Source organism: Ursus americanus, chromosome 14 (genome assembly GCF_024610735.1).
Source record: "Ursus americanus isolate L20-20 chromosome 14, mUrsAme1.1.p, whole genome shotgun sequence".
Classification (NCBI taxonomy): Eukaryota; Metazoa; Chordata; class Mammalia; order Carnivora; family Ursidae; genus Ursus; species Ursus americanus.
This window is the reverse complement of record NC_142140.1, coordinates 54,453,632-54,472,720: the sequence shown is the minus strand read 5'-3', so window position 1 is coordinate 54,472,720 and position 19,089 is coordinate 54,453,632. Positions and strand designations below refer to the sequence as shown.

The 19,089-nt window shown below is 61.3% G+C and overlaps 2 protein-coding genes across 3 annotated transcripts; one reads left to right on the top strand and one right to left on the bottom strand.

Annotated features, from left to right (window-relative positions):
- Nucleotides 1-1,226: 1,226 nt before the first annotated feature.
- On the bottom strand, nt 1,227-8,607 carry LRRC8E (leucine rich repeat containing 8 VRAC subunit E). Of its 2 annotated transcripts, XM_045774269.2 has the most exons (3): nt 8,517-8,607; nt 5,164-5,306; nt 1,227-4,479 (listed from the first exon to the last, which is right to left on the bottom strand). In XM_045774269.2, the coding sequence occupies exons 2-3, from the start codon at nt 5,299-5,301 to the stop codon at nt 2,236-2,238; spliced, it is 2,382 nt and encodes a 793-aa protein (XP_045630225.1). In that variant the 5' UTR covers nt 5,302-5,306; nt 8,517-8,607; the 3' UTR covers nt 1,227-2,235. The 2 variants fall into 2 exon arrangements, with proteins under 2 accessions (XP_045630225.1, XP_045630226.1); XM_045774270.2 differs by lacking the exons at nt 5,164-5,306; nt 8,517-8,607 and adding an exon at nt 4,733-5,017.
- PRR36 (proline rich 36) lies at nt 8,469-18,714 on the top strand. The gene is made up of 7 exons (XM_045774276.2): nt 8,469-8,602; nt 10,314-10,424; nt 14,614-14,888; nt 15,006-15,105; nt 15,320-15,432; nt 15,527-17,662; nt 17,871-18,714. Exons 3-7 carry the CDS (start codon nt 14,621-14,623, stop codon nt 18,383-18,385), a joined length of 3,132 nt encoding a protein of 1,043 aa, XP_045630232.2. The 5' UTR covers nt 8,469-8,602; nt 10,314-10,424; nt 14,614-14,620; the 3' UTR covers nt 18,386-18,714.
- Nucleotides 18,715-19,089: the final 375 nt, after the last annotated feature.

The following is a 19,089-nucleotide window of genomic DNA, read 5'->3' as shown; positions in this document are numbered from 1 at the left end:
CGTGCCTAACCTCCGCGCATGCGTGCTTCTTCCCAACCGGAGGGATGATGCCAAGTAGAGCTCGCGTCTGGCAACGTGCAACTCCTCTCATCGTGATGCGCACGCGCGGATTCCGAGCGCACTCTCGAGAGGCGCTGTGTTGAAATCCATTCACTGTTCTGCAGAGAACGGCGGGCGGGGAAAGCCACGCGCCTGCGCACGGAGGGGTGGACGCGAATTCGCGCGTGTGGCCTTTGCTGCGCATGCGCAACCTTGGCTCTCTCCTCTGCCGCTGTTCTGGAGTAATTTATTGCTGTGTAGCCTCCCCAGCCTCGTTTTCGCTCTTCCCCGCCTGGCCTGTTCTCTGGCACCCACGCTCTCTCACAACTGCCTTTCTCGTCTGGGACAGTGTTTCATTAGGATCCCTGTTAGGCTTAATTGCTGCCTCCTCACCATAATTAGGCGCCCGTGGGGAGCCCTTTCTATTTCAGCAAGCTCGGGGTTGGCCAAGGACTGGCGGGAGGGGCGGGGTAGGGCTCGGTCACCATAGCGGCCCTAGGACCAGCGGCATGACCCCTGATCTCGACGACAGGGCCAGGGTCATGGCCAGAAGAGTTCCAGGTCAGACCCAAATGGGGTATTTTAAGACTTTCCCTCATCTTCCTGCCCCGGAATGTGAGCCCAGCTCTTGGACGGTGCAGAAGATGGGCCTTGGTGTTAATGTGCCTCAGCCGGTCTTCCCCGAGGCTTAACTGGTCTGATGGGTGCCTGGGAAAATGTCCCCAGCTGGAATCCTGGTTTTCGGAAAGTATCTTGCCTCTGCTCTCAGTTGCCAGGGAGAGGCTCGCATTTTGCAGACACCGCGTGGTGTCCAGTCCCAGGCAGTCAGGGTCAGGCAGGCTGTGTCATATGCCCTACCTGCTCATGGTCCAGCACAGGAACACTGGTGGGTGTCGAAGGCTTGTGGGGACTCCTGTGGTGACAACTTATGGGTGGAACAGATACGAGAGAGTGGAGTCCAGAGAATTAACAAGAAATGTGAAGGAAAAGGGGTTCTCCAGAAAAAAGCTAGGCAGACGGTGCCACCTAATTTCTCCTGATAAGCCGAGGTCTCTCTGCCTCTGCTTCCAGGACAGAAACTCACACCCTTGATTCTGGCACATGAGTGTCATTGCTTGCTTGTAATTGGTCTGGTGAAATGGAAGGCTTAGACAACAGAAGTGGATACCAGAGATCAGAAGTTTAGTTCTCATAATTTGTATTGTTTATTAAGCACCCACTGACAGATGGTCCCTCACACAGGGAACATTTGAAAGACAAGGCCTTGCCTGTGCTCAGAAAAATGTAACCTCCACAGCAGGTGTTCTTAATCCTGGAGTCTGCCATCCTTAGGATGTCCATGAATGGCCCTCTGGGAAATCTGGGGGACTCTGTTGACTGCCTGAAGTTGCTTTCAGGACTTTGCACGTATGTGTACCTGAGCATTTTCCTGGGAAAGGAGGTGCCCGGCTTTTATCAGATGTTCAAAAGGTCTCAGACTTAAAAAGGGTTCAGAATCCCTGCTCTGGACATCCAGATTCTGTAGGCCTACAATTCCCAACATACAGGCCTAGGACTACCTGCCTCAGAATTACCTGGGATGCTTATTACAGGCAAGTTCCTCCCTCCACCCAGACCTGAGTCAGTCTTTCAGGGGTGGGGCCTGGGATGTTTTGTTTCGGGGATGTTGATTTTGATGCATAGCCAAAGATGAGAACCATTTTTCTGAGTTCACATGTCTGTAGCAAACAACTTATAAATAAGGGGTTGGCATCAAAGTTGGGGGCGAGGGTCACTGGTCCCTTGTATCTGTGTCCCCTCCTTGGGAGAGAACCCCAGAGATAAGCTGTTTTGGTAGGCATTAGGGGGAGGGTTGAAATCCCATTGGGATGTGCCCCACCCCCATACATGGCACTAATTGAGCAAGGATGTCCAGGGGCAGGGCAGGACAGCCAGCCAAAAACACAGGTGTGGTTTTGGTCTGAGAATGCTATGACTGAGTTAATCCCTCCATGACGTTCCGCCCCAAATCCACAGCTTTCCATCTCTTCTCAGGCAGACCAGTCTCAGGATTTTCCCTGGACCCCACGAGGCCGATGTGTCCGCTCCTCCTCTCCTGGCCTGGGCCCTTTTGGCCACCTCTCTTGAAGACAATAGTAGAGATTCTGGGGTGGAAGCATCCAGAAGGCCTCTACCCCAACCTCCCCCACCTCCGCTTCATTCCTCCTCCAGTTTCTCCCGCACCTCTGCCGGCAGGCCCTCGTAAAGGGTGTCCTCCACGAGGAGCCCCACTTTCTTGAGCCCCACACAGTTGCCGAGCTCTTCCGGCAGTGCCTCCAAGCGGTTGCCCTTGAGCTCCAGGCGGCTGAGGGCCCTCAGGGCCCCCACTTGGGGCGAGAGCTGGCTCAGGTGGTTGTAGCCCAGGAGCAACGTCCGCAGCTTCCGGCAGAAGAAGAGCTCCTCGGGCAGGGCCTCCAGGGCGTTGTAGGACAGAGCCAGGTGCTGCAGGTTCTGAAGGAGGCCCAGCTCGGGCGGCAGGGAGCGGAGCCCGTTGTGGGAGATGTCCAGCAGGCGGAGGCCGGAGCACATGCCCAGCTGGCTGGGCAGGGTCTCCAGCTTGTTGTGGCTGAGGTAGAGCTGCTCGAGGCCCCGGAGCTTGCGCACGTGCTCGGGGACGTAGGCGATCTGGTTGTGCCACAGCCTGAGCGTGAGCAGCTTGCGGCAGTGCTGGAAGCTGAGGATCTCCTCGATGGACCGCAGGTGGTTGTCCTTGAGGTCGAGCTCCTGCAGCGCGCCCAGGCTGAAGATGGCATGGGGGATGCGCTCCAGCCCGCAAGCCAGCAGCTCCAGCTCCCGCAGCGCCGCCAGCTTCTTGAGGCTGTTGAGGGCCAGCAGGCGGGCCCCGTCGTTGTGCAGACTGAGCCGCTGCAGGTGCCCAGCCACGTCGGTCACGCTGGCTGGCACCTTGCAGGCATTGCTCCGCAGAGACAGCACCTTGAGTTGCTTCAGCTCCCGGAGGCTCTCGAGGGTCGCCGCCCGAGCCAGCTCCGGGGGGAAGAGCCCCTCGAGGTGCAGTTCCTCCAGGCCGCGCAGCCCAAATACCCACAGGGGCACCTCGCGGAGCTCCTCGCACTTGACACGGAGGACCTTCAGGCGGTCCCGCAGAAAGACCTGTAAGGAGAAGGGCAGCCTGGCGGGTGAGTGCAGCAGGCTGAGCTCCTGCAGGTTCACCAGCTGGGAGAGACCCGGCGGGAAGGTGATGTCGCAGATGGCCTCCAGCCGGAGCGCCTCCACCTCGCCGAGCTCGAAGACGGTGTCGGGCAGCCCCGGGAGCATGCACAAGGCCAGCTCGAGCCGGCCCCGGGCGTTACGCTGCAGCTTCTGCCGCAGCTTCTCGGGCGTCCATTCGTGGTTCAGGTTGAGCTGCTTCAGGCGGCTCTCACTGACTTCCGAGAGGAAGACGGCGAAGCGCTTGGAGTAGAGCGAGTCGTACTGGTCGATGAGGTGCAGCATGAAAGCAAAGTCATTCTTGACGTCGGGGATGTCACCCATGCCGGTCTCCTCCCGCACCGAGCGGAACGAGTACTCCTTGAGGGGCCGGTGGAAGAGCCAGTAGAGCGTGTACAGACAGGTGAGCCCATAGACACACACGAAGGAGATGTAGCAGAAAGCCAGCTTGGAGAAGAGGTGGGCCTTGGTGTGGTTGCAGCAGAAGCTGGCGTAGCCTGTGACCTCCGAGGTTTCCACCCGGCAGGCCACCAGGAAGCTGATCTTCTCCACGTAGACAAGGTTGTAGACCAGGATGGCAAAGAACTTGCAGACTTTGAGCACCGTCTGCCGGATATACATGGTGTACAAGATGTCTCCCTCTTCCACGTGCACGCGGAACTTCTTGACCTTCTCAAACAGGGCTTTGGCCTGTTCCCCTTCCTTCTTATCCAACAGGGTGACGGCCGGAGGCTCGGTCACCACCTTCTCGGGCTCCACCACCACCTTTTCCTTCTCACCCTCACCTGCTTTTCCTGGCCCTGCAGAGGCCTCCGCGGTGGCCGTCGCCCGTCCCGTGGTGGGGCCCTTGTGGTTCTCCCCAGAGACCTCGGACAGGGCCCGCGTGGTCCACGGCGAGTCGAAACACTTGCCCAGAATGGAGATGAAGTGCTCAATCTTGGAGCTGGTGCCAGGGAACTTGAACCAGAAGCTGGTACAGACCATGAAGATGAGAGTGTGAATGACGACCAGGTAGGGGAAGTACTTGGCGTACCAGTGGAGGGCTGTCTCATAGCAGAGCTGGTTTATAAAGCTGTACTGCTGTAGGTCCAGGTTGTTCTTGAGGCCGCTGACCTCCCGGAGGCCCCCCATCTGCTCCGAGACCCCCCGTGGCAGCAGTTGCTGGCATGGGGCCTCGGATAAATTCTCCCGGAGCTCGTGACTGGGCAGACAGATGATCTTGTCCTGTGTCACCTGGGAACGAGGGGGGAAGAGGGTCAAGGAGCTGGGTGGGCCTGTGTAGCTGGGGGGTAAGAGGCGGGCTGAAGGTGGGAGGAGGCCCCAGTCCCTGACTGTCCCTAGCTGGCTGCGATTTTGGAAGAGTTGCCAAACCTCTGAAAGCACCTCAGTCTTTGAAAAAAGGAGTTAGGTTGAATGGGATCCTCCTGCTCTCCCCTCACCCCCCCCCCGCCCCCGCAAAAGATACTGAAGTCCTAATCCTTAGTACCTGTGAATAGTCTTTGCAGAGCAGATGTGATCAAGTTAAGGGGAGGTTATTAAGGTGGGCCCTAATCCAGTACGGCTGTTCTTTGGACCGACACACACACACACACACACTGAGGGGAGGTAAGCGAAAGTCATCTATAAACCAAGCCTGAGCTCATCGGGGAGCCGGGAGGGAGAAAGGCATGAAACGCATGCTCCCTCACAGCCCTCGGAAGGAAGCAGCCCTGTCAACACTCTGATTTCAGGCTTCCAGTCTCCAGAACTGTGGGACAATAACAGGAAGACTTCCGGGATTCCCAGGCCCCGCCCCCACAATGCCCCTCCTCTCCTACCGGCTCATCCAGGCCCCGCCCCTGCGTCCTCGCATCCAGGCCCCGCCCCTGTACTACGGACCGCCCCACGCACAGGCCCCGCTCCAGCCTTGCGCCTTACCTGCAGGGTGCAGCCAAAGACCCCGATCATGAGCATAGCCACGGTGAGGTATTCCGCCAGCACGTCCCACCAGGGTTTGAGCACCTTGAAGGCGGGCTGCTGCTCCGTGAACTGTTTGAACTCGGCCACCGGGATCATCTTTCCTGCAGGAGAGGGGGAGGCAGGGGTTGCAGAGACCCTCAAGAAGGGGCGCCTGGTGGTGGGCCCCCAGCGAGTCAGACACGTGCCTCTGCTCCCAATTTGTGCTCTCGTCTGCCCAAATCTGGCGCACGAGCTGTGTGCCCCCTTCCCGTCACCCCCAGACGTCACCTCCTTCCTGAAGCCAAGCTACTACCGTTCTCTCCACTTCTGCTCCCCGGGATCCCTGCCCCCATCTGACGCTGCTGGTCCTTTCAGAGGTTTGGACGGGCAGTCCACAGGGCCGCTGTCCCCCAACTTGCCCGTGTGGCCCTCTCCCAGAACACAGCCACCGTCCACCCTTGATGCTGAGCCCGAAACATTATCTCTGATGCTCTGAGTCCAGACACCTGGTGGCCAGGCGGCTAGCCCCGGCTCTCTCTGCCACTGGGCCAGAGAGCATCTGAGGCAGGCTCAGGACTTCCGGGGTGTGGGCCCCCCACCCCCTTCAGGGGCGCTCCAGGCACCACCTCCAACCTCCAACCGGAAAAGCCGGCTGGAGCCTGGCTCTGGTTACAGGGCCTGAGGGGCAGGGAGTGGCAAAACTGAAGGCCAGTCAGTTAGGAGGAGGGAGGACCAGGACACCTGGGTTTCTAGAGGGGTTAGTGCCCAGAATCTGAGGCAGAAAACAGAAACCTGGGTAAGGGATGCCAGGATGGAGGAAAGGCAGAGGATCAGGAAATGGAAAACGCAGAGAGAAGCCAGAGCGACACCTACGACCGGGCTGGGGCTGGGCTGCCAGGCTCCTGGGCAGCCAGCCCACTCTGTCTGTCCCTGGGTTTCGTTTTAGACCAAGGTATCATTATTTCAGATACGGACGGCCAGGAGCAAGTCACATGGGGGCGTGGGCCACAAGCTGGGACATCACCCTCCCAGGCAGGCAGCTGGGGGCCTCCCTTCCCCTCTCCCTGAGGCTGGATGGAAGGAAAGGGAGGCAGCAAGGCCCCCACTGCTTCCAAGGGGGCTCCTAGGCTGGACTGTCCCTCCCAGCATCCGTGCTCCTCTACACTGCCAGTTTTCCCACGTGGGGTTCCTGGAGGCTGGGCAATGGAGGGAGGCATCTGGGCCATCAGCTGGTCCCCCAGCCTCCCACCCACCTCCTAGGGGGAACCTGGCCCTGGCCCACACCTCAGCCAATTACTCGACACTTCCCTCCCTCCCTTTTTTGGTCCCCAGGTCTGGGAGGCCTTGAGTTGACTCCTGGGTGGGGAGGGGGTGGAGACTGGCAGGGATACAGGATGGGACTCTGCCCACCAGGCTGAGGGCGGGGCAGTCCACCACACCTTCTAATCCCATCAGAGGCCCTCACTTCAGGATGGGAGGGGCAGGGCCCCCTGACTCAGGCCCTGACTCACCAGAGAACCAGGTGCAGGCAGGGGGTACTGAGACAGACCGGAGGCTCCCTCCCACAATGCCGCATCCTCCCACAATGCCCCATCCTTCACTGTCAGTGTGACACCCTGTCCTAAAAGAAGAGCTGAGTGCATCAGTCCAGTCACCGGGGAGTCTTAGAGAAACATACGCAGGGCGGCTCCACAGCGCCCAGGGGCCCAATGTACACTGTGGCCACCCAAAGGGACACCTGGGGGCGTTCCGGAGTGTGCATCTGGACGTACACACTGGGCCGAGGGGAGACCCAGGACCAGTTCCAGCCAGCCCCTATTCTCCCTGCCCTGGGTACCTGTCCCTGTGAGGGACCCCACTCCGCCGATTCACCAAAGGAGAGTACCTCTGGGGGCTGCGAGAGAAACACACAGGCAGGGTCCTGACTGGGTCCATCCCGCACTGCTGGGAGCTCTAGCACCTACCATGCCAGGACCGCAATCGAAGGCAAGAAGGCAGAGACACCCAGGGTCCCCAGTGGAAGGCCCTGTGGCTCCCACGGAACAAGGTATATACACAACGCCATCCGAGGCAGACACGGGGGTTATCATTATCTGTCTCCATGACTCAAACTGGATGGTCTGAACCTGCCATTAAGCTTCCACAGACACAAGACTGGCCCCCCTTTGTCTGAGCAGGGCTGGTGGGAGGGCCCTGGGGCGGAGGGTTTGACGGAGGGGGAGTCCAGAGGAAAACAACCACCGGGCCACATGCGGCTTGTGGCCACCAGATGCTTCCAAGACCTCCTTTTATCCTAACTCTTGGGGGGGAGGGCGCTGCAACCCTCATTTTCCGGACTCTCAGGGAGGGAAATAAGCTGCTCGAAGTTTCACAGCTACAAGTGGTATTTAAGGCGTAACCCCCAAGTCTCGTCTGGCTGGTAGCACCCCCCTGTATTCTCATGGGTGAGAACCTCTTGCTGAAATGCAGCGTCTTCACCAAAAGAACCTCAGAGGGGAGCTCTGGCAGAGAACAGATGGGCGGACACCTGCTCCTCAGACCAGGTTGGGGGGGTCCTGGTCCACCCAAGGACCAGGTACTGCCCCCTGCCCAGCCTGAGCTCCACCCATCCACACCTCACCCCCACCCCCCGCTTCTCTCTCAGGCCCTCCCCCGAGCTCCCAGCTGGCCTCCCGAACAGGGCAGTGGCGGGTGCTCCTGGTCCAGCCCCCTCCTCACCCACAGGCCATGCTAACGGGCAAGGAAGACACCTCGATAGTTGTCAGCCCTGAAACAGGCTTTGGAGCACACAGGTGGGATCTCTGACTTACACAAGACAGGAACTGAGGTCAGGGATTGGGGGGGGGGGGTGGCCCCTTACTAGCAGATCTTGGGCCGGGCCCCAGCGTGGGGACTCCCAACCTGGTGCATTCCCAATCTGCCCTGCCGGGACTTAGGAGCATAGGGAGTCTTGAGGTTTCATAGTCCCAGAGAGGGCAAGCTGGTAAGGACTCCAAGGGGTAGGGTTCTGGGGCATTGAGGAGTTCACAGAGGTGAGCTGTCGCTGCTGTGGTAGCAGACAAGGAAAGGGGACCAGACCCCATCCTGCTGATCTTCATTCTGTCCTTGGCCAGGCCCGCCCGCTCCGTGACGGGCGCCCTTGGGCTGGCCACGGCAGAGTCTCTCGCTGCCCCCACCCCCTCCCCAGCTCCTTGTGTGCCCCGGCGGGCCGCAGGCTCGGCGGCAGTGCCAACGGCACCTGGGGCGGTCCTCACGTGGGCCAGACCCCTGCCCCGCCACCCCGTCCCCTGCCCCGCCACCCCGTCCCCAGGGACAGAGAGCCATCTACTCACCGCTCCGGCTGGAACGCTGGGCCCAACTCCTGGGTCCCTGGGAGCCGAGCGGCCGGGACTCCCGCAGAGTTCCCGGGCCAGCCTGGGTGAGTCAGGGCGGGCGGGCGGGACAGGAGCCCGGGAGACGCCCCGCCCGCTCGCCCAGTGGACGTCCCGGCCCCGCCTCCCTTTGGGCCCTCCCAGGTCGCCCCCCACTCCTGGCGCCGAGGGATTGCGGGAAGAGGGCAATCCTAACCGGGCTCTCTCCGAGGTGGGTGAGGGGTGGGCCGGAGGAGCAAGGGTCTTAGAACTTCGGGCCAGGCTGCAGTCGGGGCAACTGAGGGGGCCTGGAGGCACTGCGCTCCCAAAACCGGCCTCTGGGCTTCCTTCCAGGATCCAGGCTGTGTAGACCCTGTCAGGAACAGGTGAAGAGTCTCCTTGTCCCCCACCCCCACCCCCAGGTGCAGCCACCTGGCCTTCAGGCGCCCTGAAGGAACCAGTGAACAGAGTCCAGGGCAGGGAAGGGGCTTCCCTTTTCCTGCTCTGACCGCCCATTCAAGGGAAGCTGAGCAGAGTGGGGTCTGACCCTGCCCAGCCTTGAGACCTGCTCTGGACTTCTGGGGGAGAGATAGGAGCAAGCTGCTCTCAGGTCTGGGGTGGGGTGGGGATGCAGTTCAGGGAAGCACAGGGGCCAGAGGGATCCAGGGCTGGAGTCCGGTCTGGGAGGCCAGCTTCTAGAGAGGATGACTGCCTCCCCACCCCACTCATTCCTCCCCAGCCAAGGAGGCCTGAGCTGGGTCTTAGAGTGGCAAAGCACCCAGTTCAGCCTGGAGGCATCTGATGAATCTTGATCTGTTCTGTCTGCAAAACTCAAGGGAGGGGGGACCTTGAGGAAGTGGGAGAACGAGACCCCTCCCCTGTGGGAAAAAGAAACCCATGAGTTCACTAGACTCAGACAGCCAGAGATCTGAGACTCCAAATCTTGAGGATGGGGAACCCCCTCAGCTTAGATTCCTCTGTGAAGCCTTGGTGATCCATGGGCATGACCCTCGGAGGCGTGACTTCTCCAAAGTGTCTGTGGGCTCAGCCCCAAGCCAGACCTTCATGGTGAGGCCGAGATAAGCAAGGCCCCCTGCTCTCTCAGCCCTTCTGCCCGAGTGGGGGCAGCCAACACAGAGGTAGGCTTGCAAACATGCAGGGAACAAGATCGCCATCTGTGACAAGTGCTGTGCCTATAACCAAGCAGGGTGAAGTGGGTAACAGAGGCCAAGGGCCAATTTGGGCCATCTGAGACGGAGTTCTTTCTCCCTCTCCATGGACCCCTACCGGCCTCTGGAGAAGCTCCTTCAGATCCATGCCCTGGGGGCAGGGGGGTGTTTACAGCTTTATACTGGAATGAGCATCCTTAAAAAAAAATTAAAAAGCTTTTATTTATTTATTTGAGAGAGAGAGCGCATGCTCACACACGAGTGGGGGGAGGGGCAGAGGGCAAGGGAGAAGCAGACTCCCTTCTGAGCAGGGAGCCTGACGTGGGGCTGGATCCCAGGACCCCAGGATCATGACCTGAGCTGAAGGCAGACCCTCAACGGACTGAGCCCCCCGGGCGCCCCTGGAGTGAGCGTCCTGATACACATCGCTTTGCACGCTTGTACCAGTCTCTGCGGGCACCAGGATGGAAACCCCCTGACCCCAGGCACCGTCCCTCCTGCTCCCTGCTGCATCCCCAACGCTTGGAATGGTGCCTGGCACACAGTGGGCATTCAGTAAATAACGGGTGGGTGGATGACTGGGGTGTTGTCTGCGTTCTGTCTCCTCTAGGCGCAGACCCTGAGACAAGGAACTGGGTCCCAAGAATCATTCTGGAAGGTGAGCCCAGGAAGCACTGAAGTGGGGCAATGGGGAGAGGAGACCGCAAGAGGAAGGAGGCCGGTAAGCGTCAACGAGGCTGCGCGAATGCGGGTAAATGAAGAGCTTCACAGGCAGCTAGGGCTCTGTTCCGCTGGGGGCTCTGGGAGATGGTGGAGGACACACCTCTGCGTTGTCCCACCTGAGCGCTGAGGGCCTCGAAGTGTTGACGCACCAGCTGCTCTGGGGAAGGGGCATAGAGAGGGTATGAACTCCCTGGCACTTCTGATGTTCCCCCCTCGTGGGGACTGTGGGTGCTTAGATGATATGGAGGGGTTTAGACGCCGGAGTAGAATGGCTACGTCGCGGGACACACATACTCACTACACTTCCCAGTTCTCCCGAAAGACTGCCTGCTTTGCATTCCCGTTGGTAGTGCGCGAGGTGTTCCACATTGACAATAACCAGCCTTTTAAAAAGAGTCGTGATAAAACACCATAACATAGCACCCATCATCGTGGCCAGTGAACAGGTTAGTGACATAAGTACGTTCACATTGTTCTGAAACCATCACCACCGTCCGTCTCCAGAGCAGGTTTTTTTTTTTTTTAATTTTATTTTATTTATTTGACAGAGAGACAGTGAGAAGGAGAACACAAGCAGGGGGAGCAAGAGAGGGAGAGACAGGCTCCCGGCCAAGCAGGGCGAGATCCCAGGACCCTGGGATCATGACCTGAGCTGAAGGCACATGCCTAATGACCGAGCCATCCAGGCACCCCTCCAGCACTTTTCATTTTGGAAAAACTGAGACTCTGTCCCCATGAAACACTAACTCCTCACCCCTCCCCCAGCCCCCGGCTCCCACCATCTACTCTCTCTCTATGAATTTGATTCTTCTAGAGATCTCATATAATTGGAATCATGCAATATGTGTCCTTTTGTGACTGGCTTAGGTCACTGAGTACAATGTCCTCAAGGTCTATCCACATTGTAGCAGGATGTCCTTCCTTTATAATGCTGAGAAATAGTCCACTGTGTGGATGGACCACATTCTGTTCATCCATTCATCATCGATAGATACTTGGCCATTGTGGATACTGCTGCTATGAACATGGGTGTGCACATATCTCCCCTTCCTCCCTCCCTCCCTTCCTCCCCTCCTTCCTCCCTTCCTTCCTTCCCTCCCTCCGTCCCTTCCCTTTCTTTCTTTTTCTTTTTCTTTCTTTCTTTCTTTCTTTCTTTCTTTCTTTCTTTCTTTCTTTTCTCTCTCTCTTTCTTTCTTTCTTTCTTTCTTTCTTTCTTTCTTTCTTTCTTTCTTTCTTCCTGCTTTCAGCTCTTTTGGGTGGGATTTCTGGAGCATATGATACTTCTTTAATTGTTTAATTTTTTGAGGAACCGCCATACTGTTTTCCACAGCGTTTCCACCATTTGGTATGGCCACCAACAGTGCACCAGTGTTCCAATTTCTTCACACCCTCACCAACACTTGTAATTTAATACCCAGCTTTTTAGGTTTTGTGAGCATGAGGTAGTTATCTATTGCTGTGTAATTACCCCCAATCCTAGCAGCTTAAAACCCCTCGCATTTCTTGTCTCACGCGATTTCTGAGGGTCAGGAATCTGAGAGTGGCTGCGATGGGTGGTTCAACAGTCCCCTTCCCCCACCAGCCCCAGCTACCACTGCTTTGCTTTCTGTCACCATAGATTAGCTTGCATTTTCTGGAATGTTATATAAATGGAATCAGGCAGTGCACGGCGCGCGCGCGTGTGTGTGTGTGTGTGTGTGTGTGGCGCTTCTTGTGTTCAAGAGAACGTTTTTGAGATGTGTCCCTGTTTTGAGTGTCTTGGTAGTTTGTTGCTTTTATTTCTGAGGAGTATTCGGCTGCAGGGTATACTTTGTTTTTTATAATCCAGCCCCGCTGATGGACATTTGGAATGTTCTTAAAAGAGGGCAGAGTCCAGATCCCAGTGCAAAGCGGGATGGGTTCAGAGTAGCCTTGGAGGGACCTTGCGCTGTACAAGGTAGGAGGCAGGCATGTGGGTGGGTGGCTGTGACTCACTCAGAAGGCCCCTGCTGGTGAGCGGGTGGGTGGGCAGGCAGGGGGACCAGGCTGCAGTCGTGCCTGAAGGGGCTCACACTGTTGACACTTAGAAGACTTGGGGGGAGGAGGTGAGGGCTAGAATGATCCAGGCAGTACCCTGAGGAACGGTGAGGGGACACCTCTCCCAGGCTGGGAGGAGGTTTGCATTGAAAGAATGGCTACTGAAGAGTTCTGACCTTGCTCTCTTTCTTCCATTCCCTGACCCCCAGTCGTGGGCACAACTCCTGAGGTGAGAAAACCCAAAGCCCTGCTTCCAGCCACACCCTAGTTAAGTCTATCCCCCCCCCTTTCCAGGACAGGTTCAGCCGGGTGCCAAATGCCACCCCTTCTTGTCCTGTGCATGGAAGTCCCCCGGTTCCAGACAAGGAGTGAACTGCTCACGTGTGGACATGCAGACGTGATGGGGAAAGGGTTGGGGCAGAGGGTGCTGGTTCTTCCAGACGGGGTAGAGGGTACTGAAGTCCGTGGAGAGGAGGTATCCGAGGCAGAAAGCACTGTGTGTGTGTGTGGGGGGGGGTGGCTGGGTGTGTAGGTTGCCTAGCAATAAGCAGAGGTGCAGGAGGGCGCCTGGCATCAGTGGGCCAGTGCAGGGCAGCTGAGGATGGCCGTCTCCTTCTTCACACTCTGCCTCCTCCATGCCACTGTCCCCGGTCAAGGCCCTCCACTGAGACCCCTGCAGAAGTTGGTAAAGTCACCAAAATGACACCTCCATTCCCGTCGGCTGTGTTGGGCAGCCTTGGACAGGATCTGCTGTGCTCCTTTATGCACCAGTTTTGACCCCTTCCACCCCCACCCCCAAGCTTGGCTTTGCCGACTTGACTTTGCTTTTCTATGTGACATAGGAGGGTGTGGAGAGTGGGGGTGCTCTGCCCTGCAAAAGGCTGGGTCACCTCTCACAGTTCTGTCTCCCCCTCCTCATCTTTCCATTCTTCTCTGTTCCCCCAAATCCGAGTCTACCCCTAAATTTCTAGGGCTGCACTCTCTCCTTAATCCGGCCCTCCTCAACCACGTAGGGATTTTCTGGGGTCTGGGAAAAGTCTTGGATATGAGAGAGACAGAAGTCCCCGAGGATCCTGGGGGGCTCGGCGTCCGCGGTCGAGAAGGCGAGGACAGGGACCAGGGGACCCCGAGGGCCGGATTGGTTGAATGGGCACAGGCACGATGGTCCCGCCCCCTGGTTGCCAGGGCCCAGCCTATCCGCGTCCAGGCTGGCCTCGGTCACCAGGTGGTTGGGGTGGGGGCCGGGGCAGGTGTGTGTGTTGGGAGGAAGGGGCTAGGCCCTGTCGGGACCCCAAGGGATTCCCCCGAAGCCCCTGCGGCTGGGAATCTGGGGCCCTCCGGCTCAGGCGCGGAAAAGCCGCGCCTCCTTCCACCGCGCCTCTCCCCGCCGCCCCCGGCGCGCTCCCGCCCGCCGCCTCCCGGGTCTGGCTCGAGCGCGCGCGCCCCCGTCTCCCCGTCCGCGGCCGAGGGGCGGGCCCCGCTCCCAGCGCCACCGCCCGCAGCCCCCTCCCCTCGCCCGCCCTCCGCACGCTGCAGCCGCGGCGCTCCCGCCCGGCCCCACCCCAGGCGACCCAGCGTGGAGAGGCGGGCGGCCGGAGCCCGAGGTGAGCGCGGCGCGAGCAGGTGGAGCGGGCGGCGCGGACCAGGGCCCGGCTGGGGGAGGGGGACGGGCTCCCGACGCGGCTCTTTGTCTCCCTGAGCCCCATCGCGGGCCGCCGGGGCCGCTCCTCCTCCCGGCAGGTGCCCGCATCCTCGGGGAGGGAGCTGAGGGGTGGCGAGGGGACCCGGGCATGCGCTCCCATCCCCTTTAGATGGAGACTGTGGCAGTCCCCCTGTCCCCAAGGCTGGCGGTCCGGGTCCCTGAAGGGGCGAAGGGTAGGGGCGTGGGTCTCGGGTCCTGAAAGGGAGCAGAGGAGGGCGGGCTGGGGCTGGCAGGGCCTTTCAGCTTTGGAGGAAGGCGGTGGGGGTGGGGCTAGGGGACAACCCTGAGCAGCTGGGCCTGTGGGTGGTGAGTGGGTGTGTGGGTGGGAGGGAAGTGGATCGAGGCCGAGGTTTGGGCTCCTACGGGTGGCAACGCTGGGGAAGGGGCAGCGAGGTGCCAGGACCCGGGTCCCTGCAGGCAGCCTAGCAGTGCAGGAGCTGGAATGCTGATCCGTCTGTCTCCTCATCAGGTGCGGGATGGAGAAGAGGGACAAGGGCAGGGCAGGGGCCGCCACGCGGACGACGGCTTCTCGCCCTCCCGGCCTTCCTACCCCCAGACCCCCAGGGTCTCCTCGACCCCCTCCCCCAGTAACCAGCGCGGCCCTCCGAGTTCTGGGAGCAGCAGGAGCTGCTGGGAGAGGGCCCCTGGCCGAGCGAGCTGGAGGTATCCGGGCAGCCGCTCTCCCAGAGGCTGGTCCCCGGGTGGGACCAACGCAGAGCGCTGGGACAGGCCCCCGGAGTCCAGGTACCCCACCCTCTTTCCGCCATTCAGACTCCATCTTCCTGCCCCCCTTTCCTTCTGAGGCTTCAGCCTCCCCTGCCTTCCTGGGGGCACCGCCTTGACTTGGCCTTCTCCCCGCAGCCTCCAGGCCCCCAGCTGCTGGGAGAGGGGAGCGGGCCCTTGCCAAGACCCCAGGCCCAGGCTCTATTTCTAGCCCGGGACGTGCCAGCGGGACCACCAGGTAAAATGCCTCCTCAGTCTCTTTGGCAAGGGTTAGTGTCACTATCTGGAAACTTAATTTTACACATTAATTGGGAAGTGGGAGCGTTTGCAGGTCACTGGGCGTAAGTTGAGTGAAAGCCATTACTGGTCCGCAGAGAGGGCATAAATGGGAAAATGTAGACTTGGGAGAAAACAAGGAGCTCTGTACTGAGAACGGCCACTCCTGTCCCTAGGCTAGGCTCCCTTGCGCATAAGGGGCTTCGGCCCCCAGCTGAGGAACCCGTGAGCAGAGGAAAAGCCCCAGAAACTCCCAGAAGGAGCGCACTGAGCGCCGGGGCACGGAGAGGTACGTGACCTGAGGAGGAGCGGAGTTCCTGGGCAGTGAAAGGGACCAGCCCTGAGGTATCTCTGACCCTCCGGCATTCTGATTTTGTCCCCAGACTCTTCCGGGCCCTCCCCAGGCGCCCCTTCCCCAGCCACCTCCCGTCGGTCCCGGGCTGCAGGCGCTGAAGTCGGTCTCCCTCGGGCAGCTCCGAGTGCCCGGCCGCGGCCTCCGACCGAGGCCCCCAGGAAATCAGCGAACAGTGCCCCGCAGCACGGTACCGCAGAGCCGAGCCCCGCCGCCAGGAGGCGACCCAGCGCCGGCGGAGGCCTCCAGAAGCCAGCCTCGCGCCCCTTGGGCTCCAGCGCTACTCCTCTGTCCTCCCCCGCCCGCGCCGGGCCCTTGCCGGGTGGAACACCTCGGGCTCTGGGGCATCCCTCGCAGCCCAAATCGAAAGGGCTGCAAGGTCTGCGCCCTCCGCAGTCCACACCCCCAAGGAAGGGCGCAACCCCGGTGTTGGGTCCACCTCCCCCTTTAGCCACACCCTCTCCGTCGGGTTTGACTGCACAGCTGGTACCGCCTCCGCATATCACGGGCACTCCCCTGCCTGACGCGCTCCCTCCCTCTCCACCGACCACGCCCCCTTCCCAGTCCGCGACCTGCCCTTTGGCCACACCCCTTTCACTAGCCCCTCCTCCCTCTACTCCACTCCCTCTGCAGACCCTCCCCTCTCCACCGGCCACACCTCCTTCGCAAGCCCCACCCACACACCTGGGTACCTCCTTTCTGGAGGCGTCCACCTCTCCCACGACCACTTTTCTGGCTTCATTCTCTCCATCATTGTCACCCCCTCTGCAGACTATGCCCCCAACCCAGGCTTCTCCAGCTTTGCCCCCTCTTCTGACTCCCCCGTCTCCCTTGGCCTCACCTCCTTTGTCGGCTCCTGGACCACCAGCCACGGCCCCTCTACCAGCCAAGGCCCCTCTACAAGCCTCTTTTACTCAAGCAACATCTCTGCTGAACCCGCCCTCTCCCCAAGCCACACCCCCCCTGCCGGGTCTTTCCACTTTGACTACTACGCCTCCAGTGGCCAGTCCTTCCCTATCTCCTCCCCCTCTTCAGGCCACGCCCTACACAGTGACCACGCCTCCCACGCAGGACACATCTCTGGCCACATACCCTCCGCAAGCCTCTCCCTGTCCTCTGACCACCCTCTCTCTGCAGGGTCCTCCTCCACTGTGCTCTCCATGTCCCTTGGCCTCACCGTCTCTGCTGGCTGCACACTCTCTCCCGGCCATGGCCCCTCCACAGACCCCACCTCTGGCCACGCCCCATCTACAGGTCCCTCCCTCCCCGACCCGGCTCCCTACACAGGCCCCACCTTCTCTGGCCTCACCATCTCTGCAGGCCCCACCCTCTCCCCTAACCATGCCTCCTCAAAAAACTCCTGTTTCTCTGGCCACACCCCCTCTGCAGGCCATTCCCTTTCAGAGCGTGCTCCCTGTTCAGGCCCCAACACCTCTACAAGCCCCACTCTCTCCTCCGGTTTCACCCCCTCTGCTTGACCCTTGCTCTCCCTTGGCCATGCCCCCTCCCCAGGCTCCACCTTCCCTGGCTTTGCCTCCTCTTCAGGCTCCTCCCTCTCCCCCTGCCTCACCCTCTTCGCGGGCCCCTCCTTCTCCCCGGGCCACACCCTCTCCACAGGCTCCGCCTTCCCTGGCCTTGCCTCCTCTGCAGACCCCTACTCTCCCTTTGCAGGCCCCTCCCTCTCCCCTGGCCACGCCTCCTCAGGCTCCACCTTCCCTGGCCTTGCCTCCTCTGCAGACCCCTACTCTCCCTTTGCAGGCCCCTCTCTCCCCCCTGGCCACGCCCCCTCCTCAGGCTCCACCTTCCCTGGCCTTGCCCCCTCTGCAAGTCCCTCCCTCTCCCCCGGACTCACCCCCTCTGCAGGCCCCACGCCGCCCCCCGACCCCAGGTCCAGATGCCCCGATCCCGGGGCCACGGCTGACCCTGGCGCTGGCCCCAGCTCCGCCGCCACCGCCCTCGCGCAGCCCGTCCAGTACGCTGAGCGGCCCGGACCTGGCGGGCCACAGCAGCAGCGCCACCAGCACCCCGGAAGAGCTGCGCGGCTACGACAGTGGGCCCGAGGGCGGCGCAGCGGCCTCTCCGCCCGCCGACGCGGAGCTCGCCGCCTGCCACCCGGCCTCCTGGAGCCGAGGTCCCGCTCCGCCGCTGGCCGTCCGCAGCGCCCCAGGTAAGTGGCCCCTGAACCCAGCCGAGCTGTGGGAGGGGCGAGGTCCGGAGGTGGTAGGGGGCGGGGTGGGGGCGGGGTGGAAGGCGAGGCTTCCCAGCTCGCCTACAGGGCTGTCGGGTCTGGGGCGGAACGGAGGGAAGGGGCGGGGCCTTGCGGCTGGAGCTGCGCTTCCCGCTCCTTAGGCCCAGCCTGGCGTCTCTTCCCGCAGGAGTGTCCTTGCCTTGGCCTCCTGCTGCCGGGCCGGGCTCCGCCGACGGCCTATGCACCATCTACGAGGCTGAGGGGCCTGAGTCGGCGACCCCCGCCCCAGGAGCGCTGGATCCAGGGCCCGGCCCCGGCGCGGGTAGTGGGAAGGTGGTAGCTGGAGCAGCGGCGGGGGTGGCCTCGCGTGGCGCGAAGCCGGCGCGCCTGGGCGAGCTGCCGCTGGGGGCGCTGCAGGCGAGCGTCGTGCAGCACCTGCTGAGCCGGACGCTGCTGCTAGCTGCGGCGGAGGGTGCTGCGGGCGGCGGCGGCGGCGGCGGCCCAGGGGGCGCGGGAGCCGGTGGCGTCGCGGGGGGCGCCCGGACTGCGCTCAGCGACGCCGAACTGGGCCGCTGGGCTGAACTGTTGTCTCCCCTGGACGAGTCCCGCGCCAGCATCACCTCGGTCACCAGCTTCTCCCCGGACGACGTGGCTTCCCCGCAGGGTGACTGGACGGTGGTGGAGGTGGAGACCTTCCACTGAGCCAGACCCTTAGCCCCGCCCACGACACCCCTTCCCTGCCTTAGGACCCGCCCCTCCGGTTACGCCTGTCTTAGACTGCCCGCCTGCCCTCCTCCGGGAGTCTGGCTCCGGGTGTATTGGACATAGCCCCTAGAGGCCTAGATCTGGGGCCAGGCTCACGACCCACCCACGCCTCTGGCCAAGGTCTTCCCCCTCGAGCCCCGCCCCCTTGGCCTTGACGCGCTCCCGCTCTTCGAGCCCCGCCCCCTCCCTGGCATAGGCCCCTCCCCGTGTCCTGAGTATTGTCTACCTTGTGCTGCCCGAGTTTGCAATAAAGCCGGGACACTGCAGCCTGTGCGCCTTCGCGGTCGCCGAGGGGGCCCACCGCGGGGCGGCGAGAGGCCTTGGGCGAGCCTGTGCTAGCGGCTGTGCAAGAGCGGGTAGTGGCTCTGGCTGAAGGCCTCGCACACAACGCAGCGGTGCCTTTTCTCTACCAAGGACAATGCGCGCGTGAGGCGGGGCTGGGGTGGGACCTGGTGCTGCTGGGTCCCCGCGGTCCAGCGTGGCGCCCCCACGCACGTGCGTGAGCCTGGGCTTTTTCCTGTGTGACTTACGGTGGCAACATTAGGCGCAGGAGCGGCCCGGTGATATTGCGCGATCGAGTGGATGGTTTGATGCGTGCCCGGCGTGGTTGAACGACCGAAACTTCCTACACTCCCCTAAGG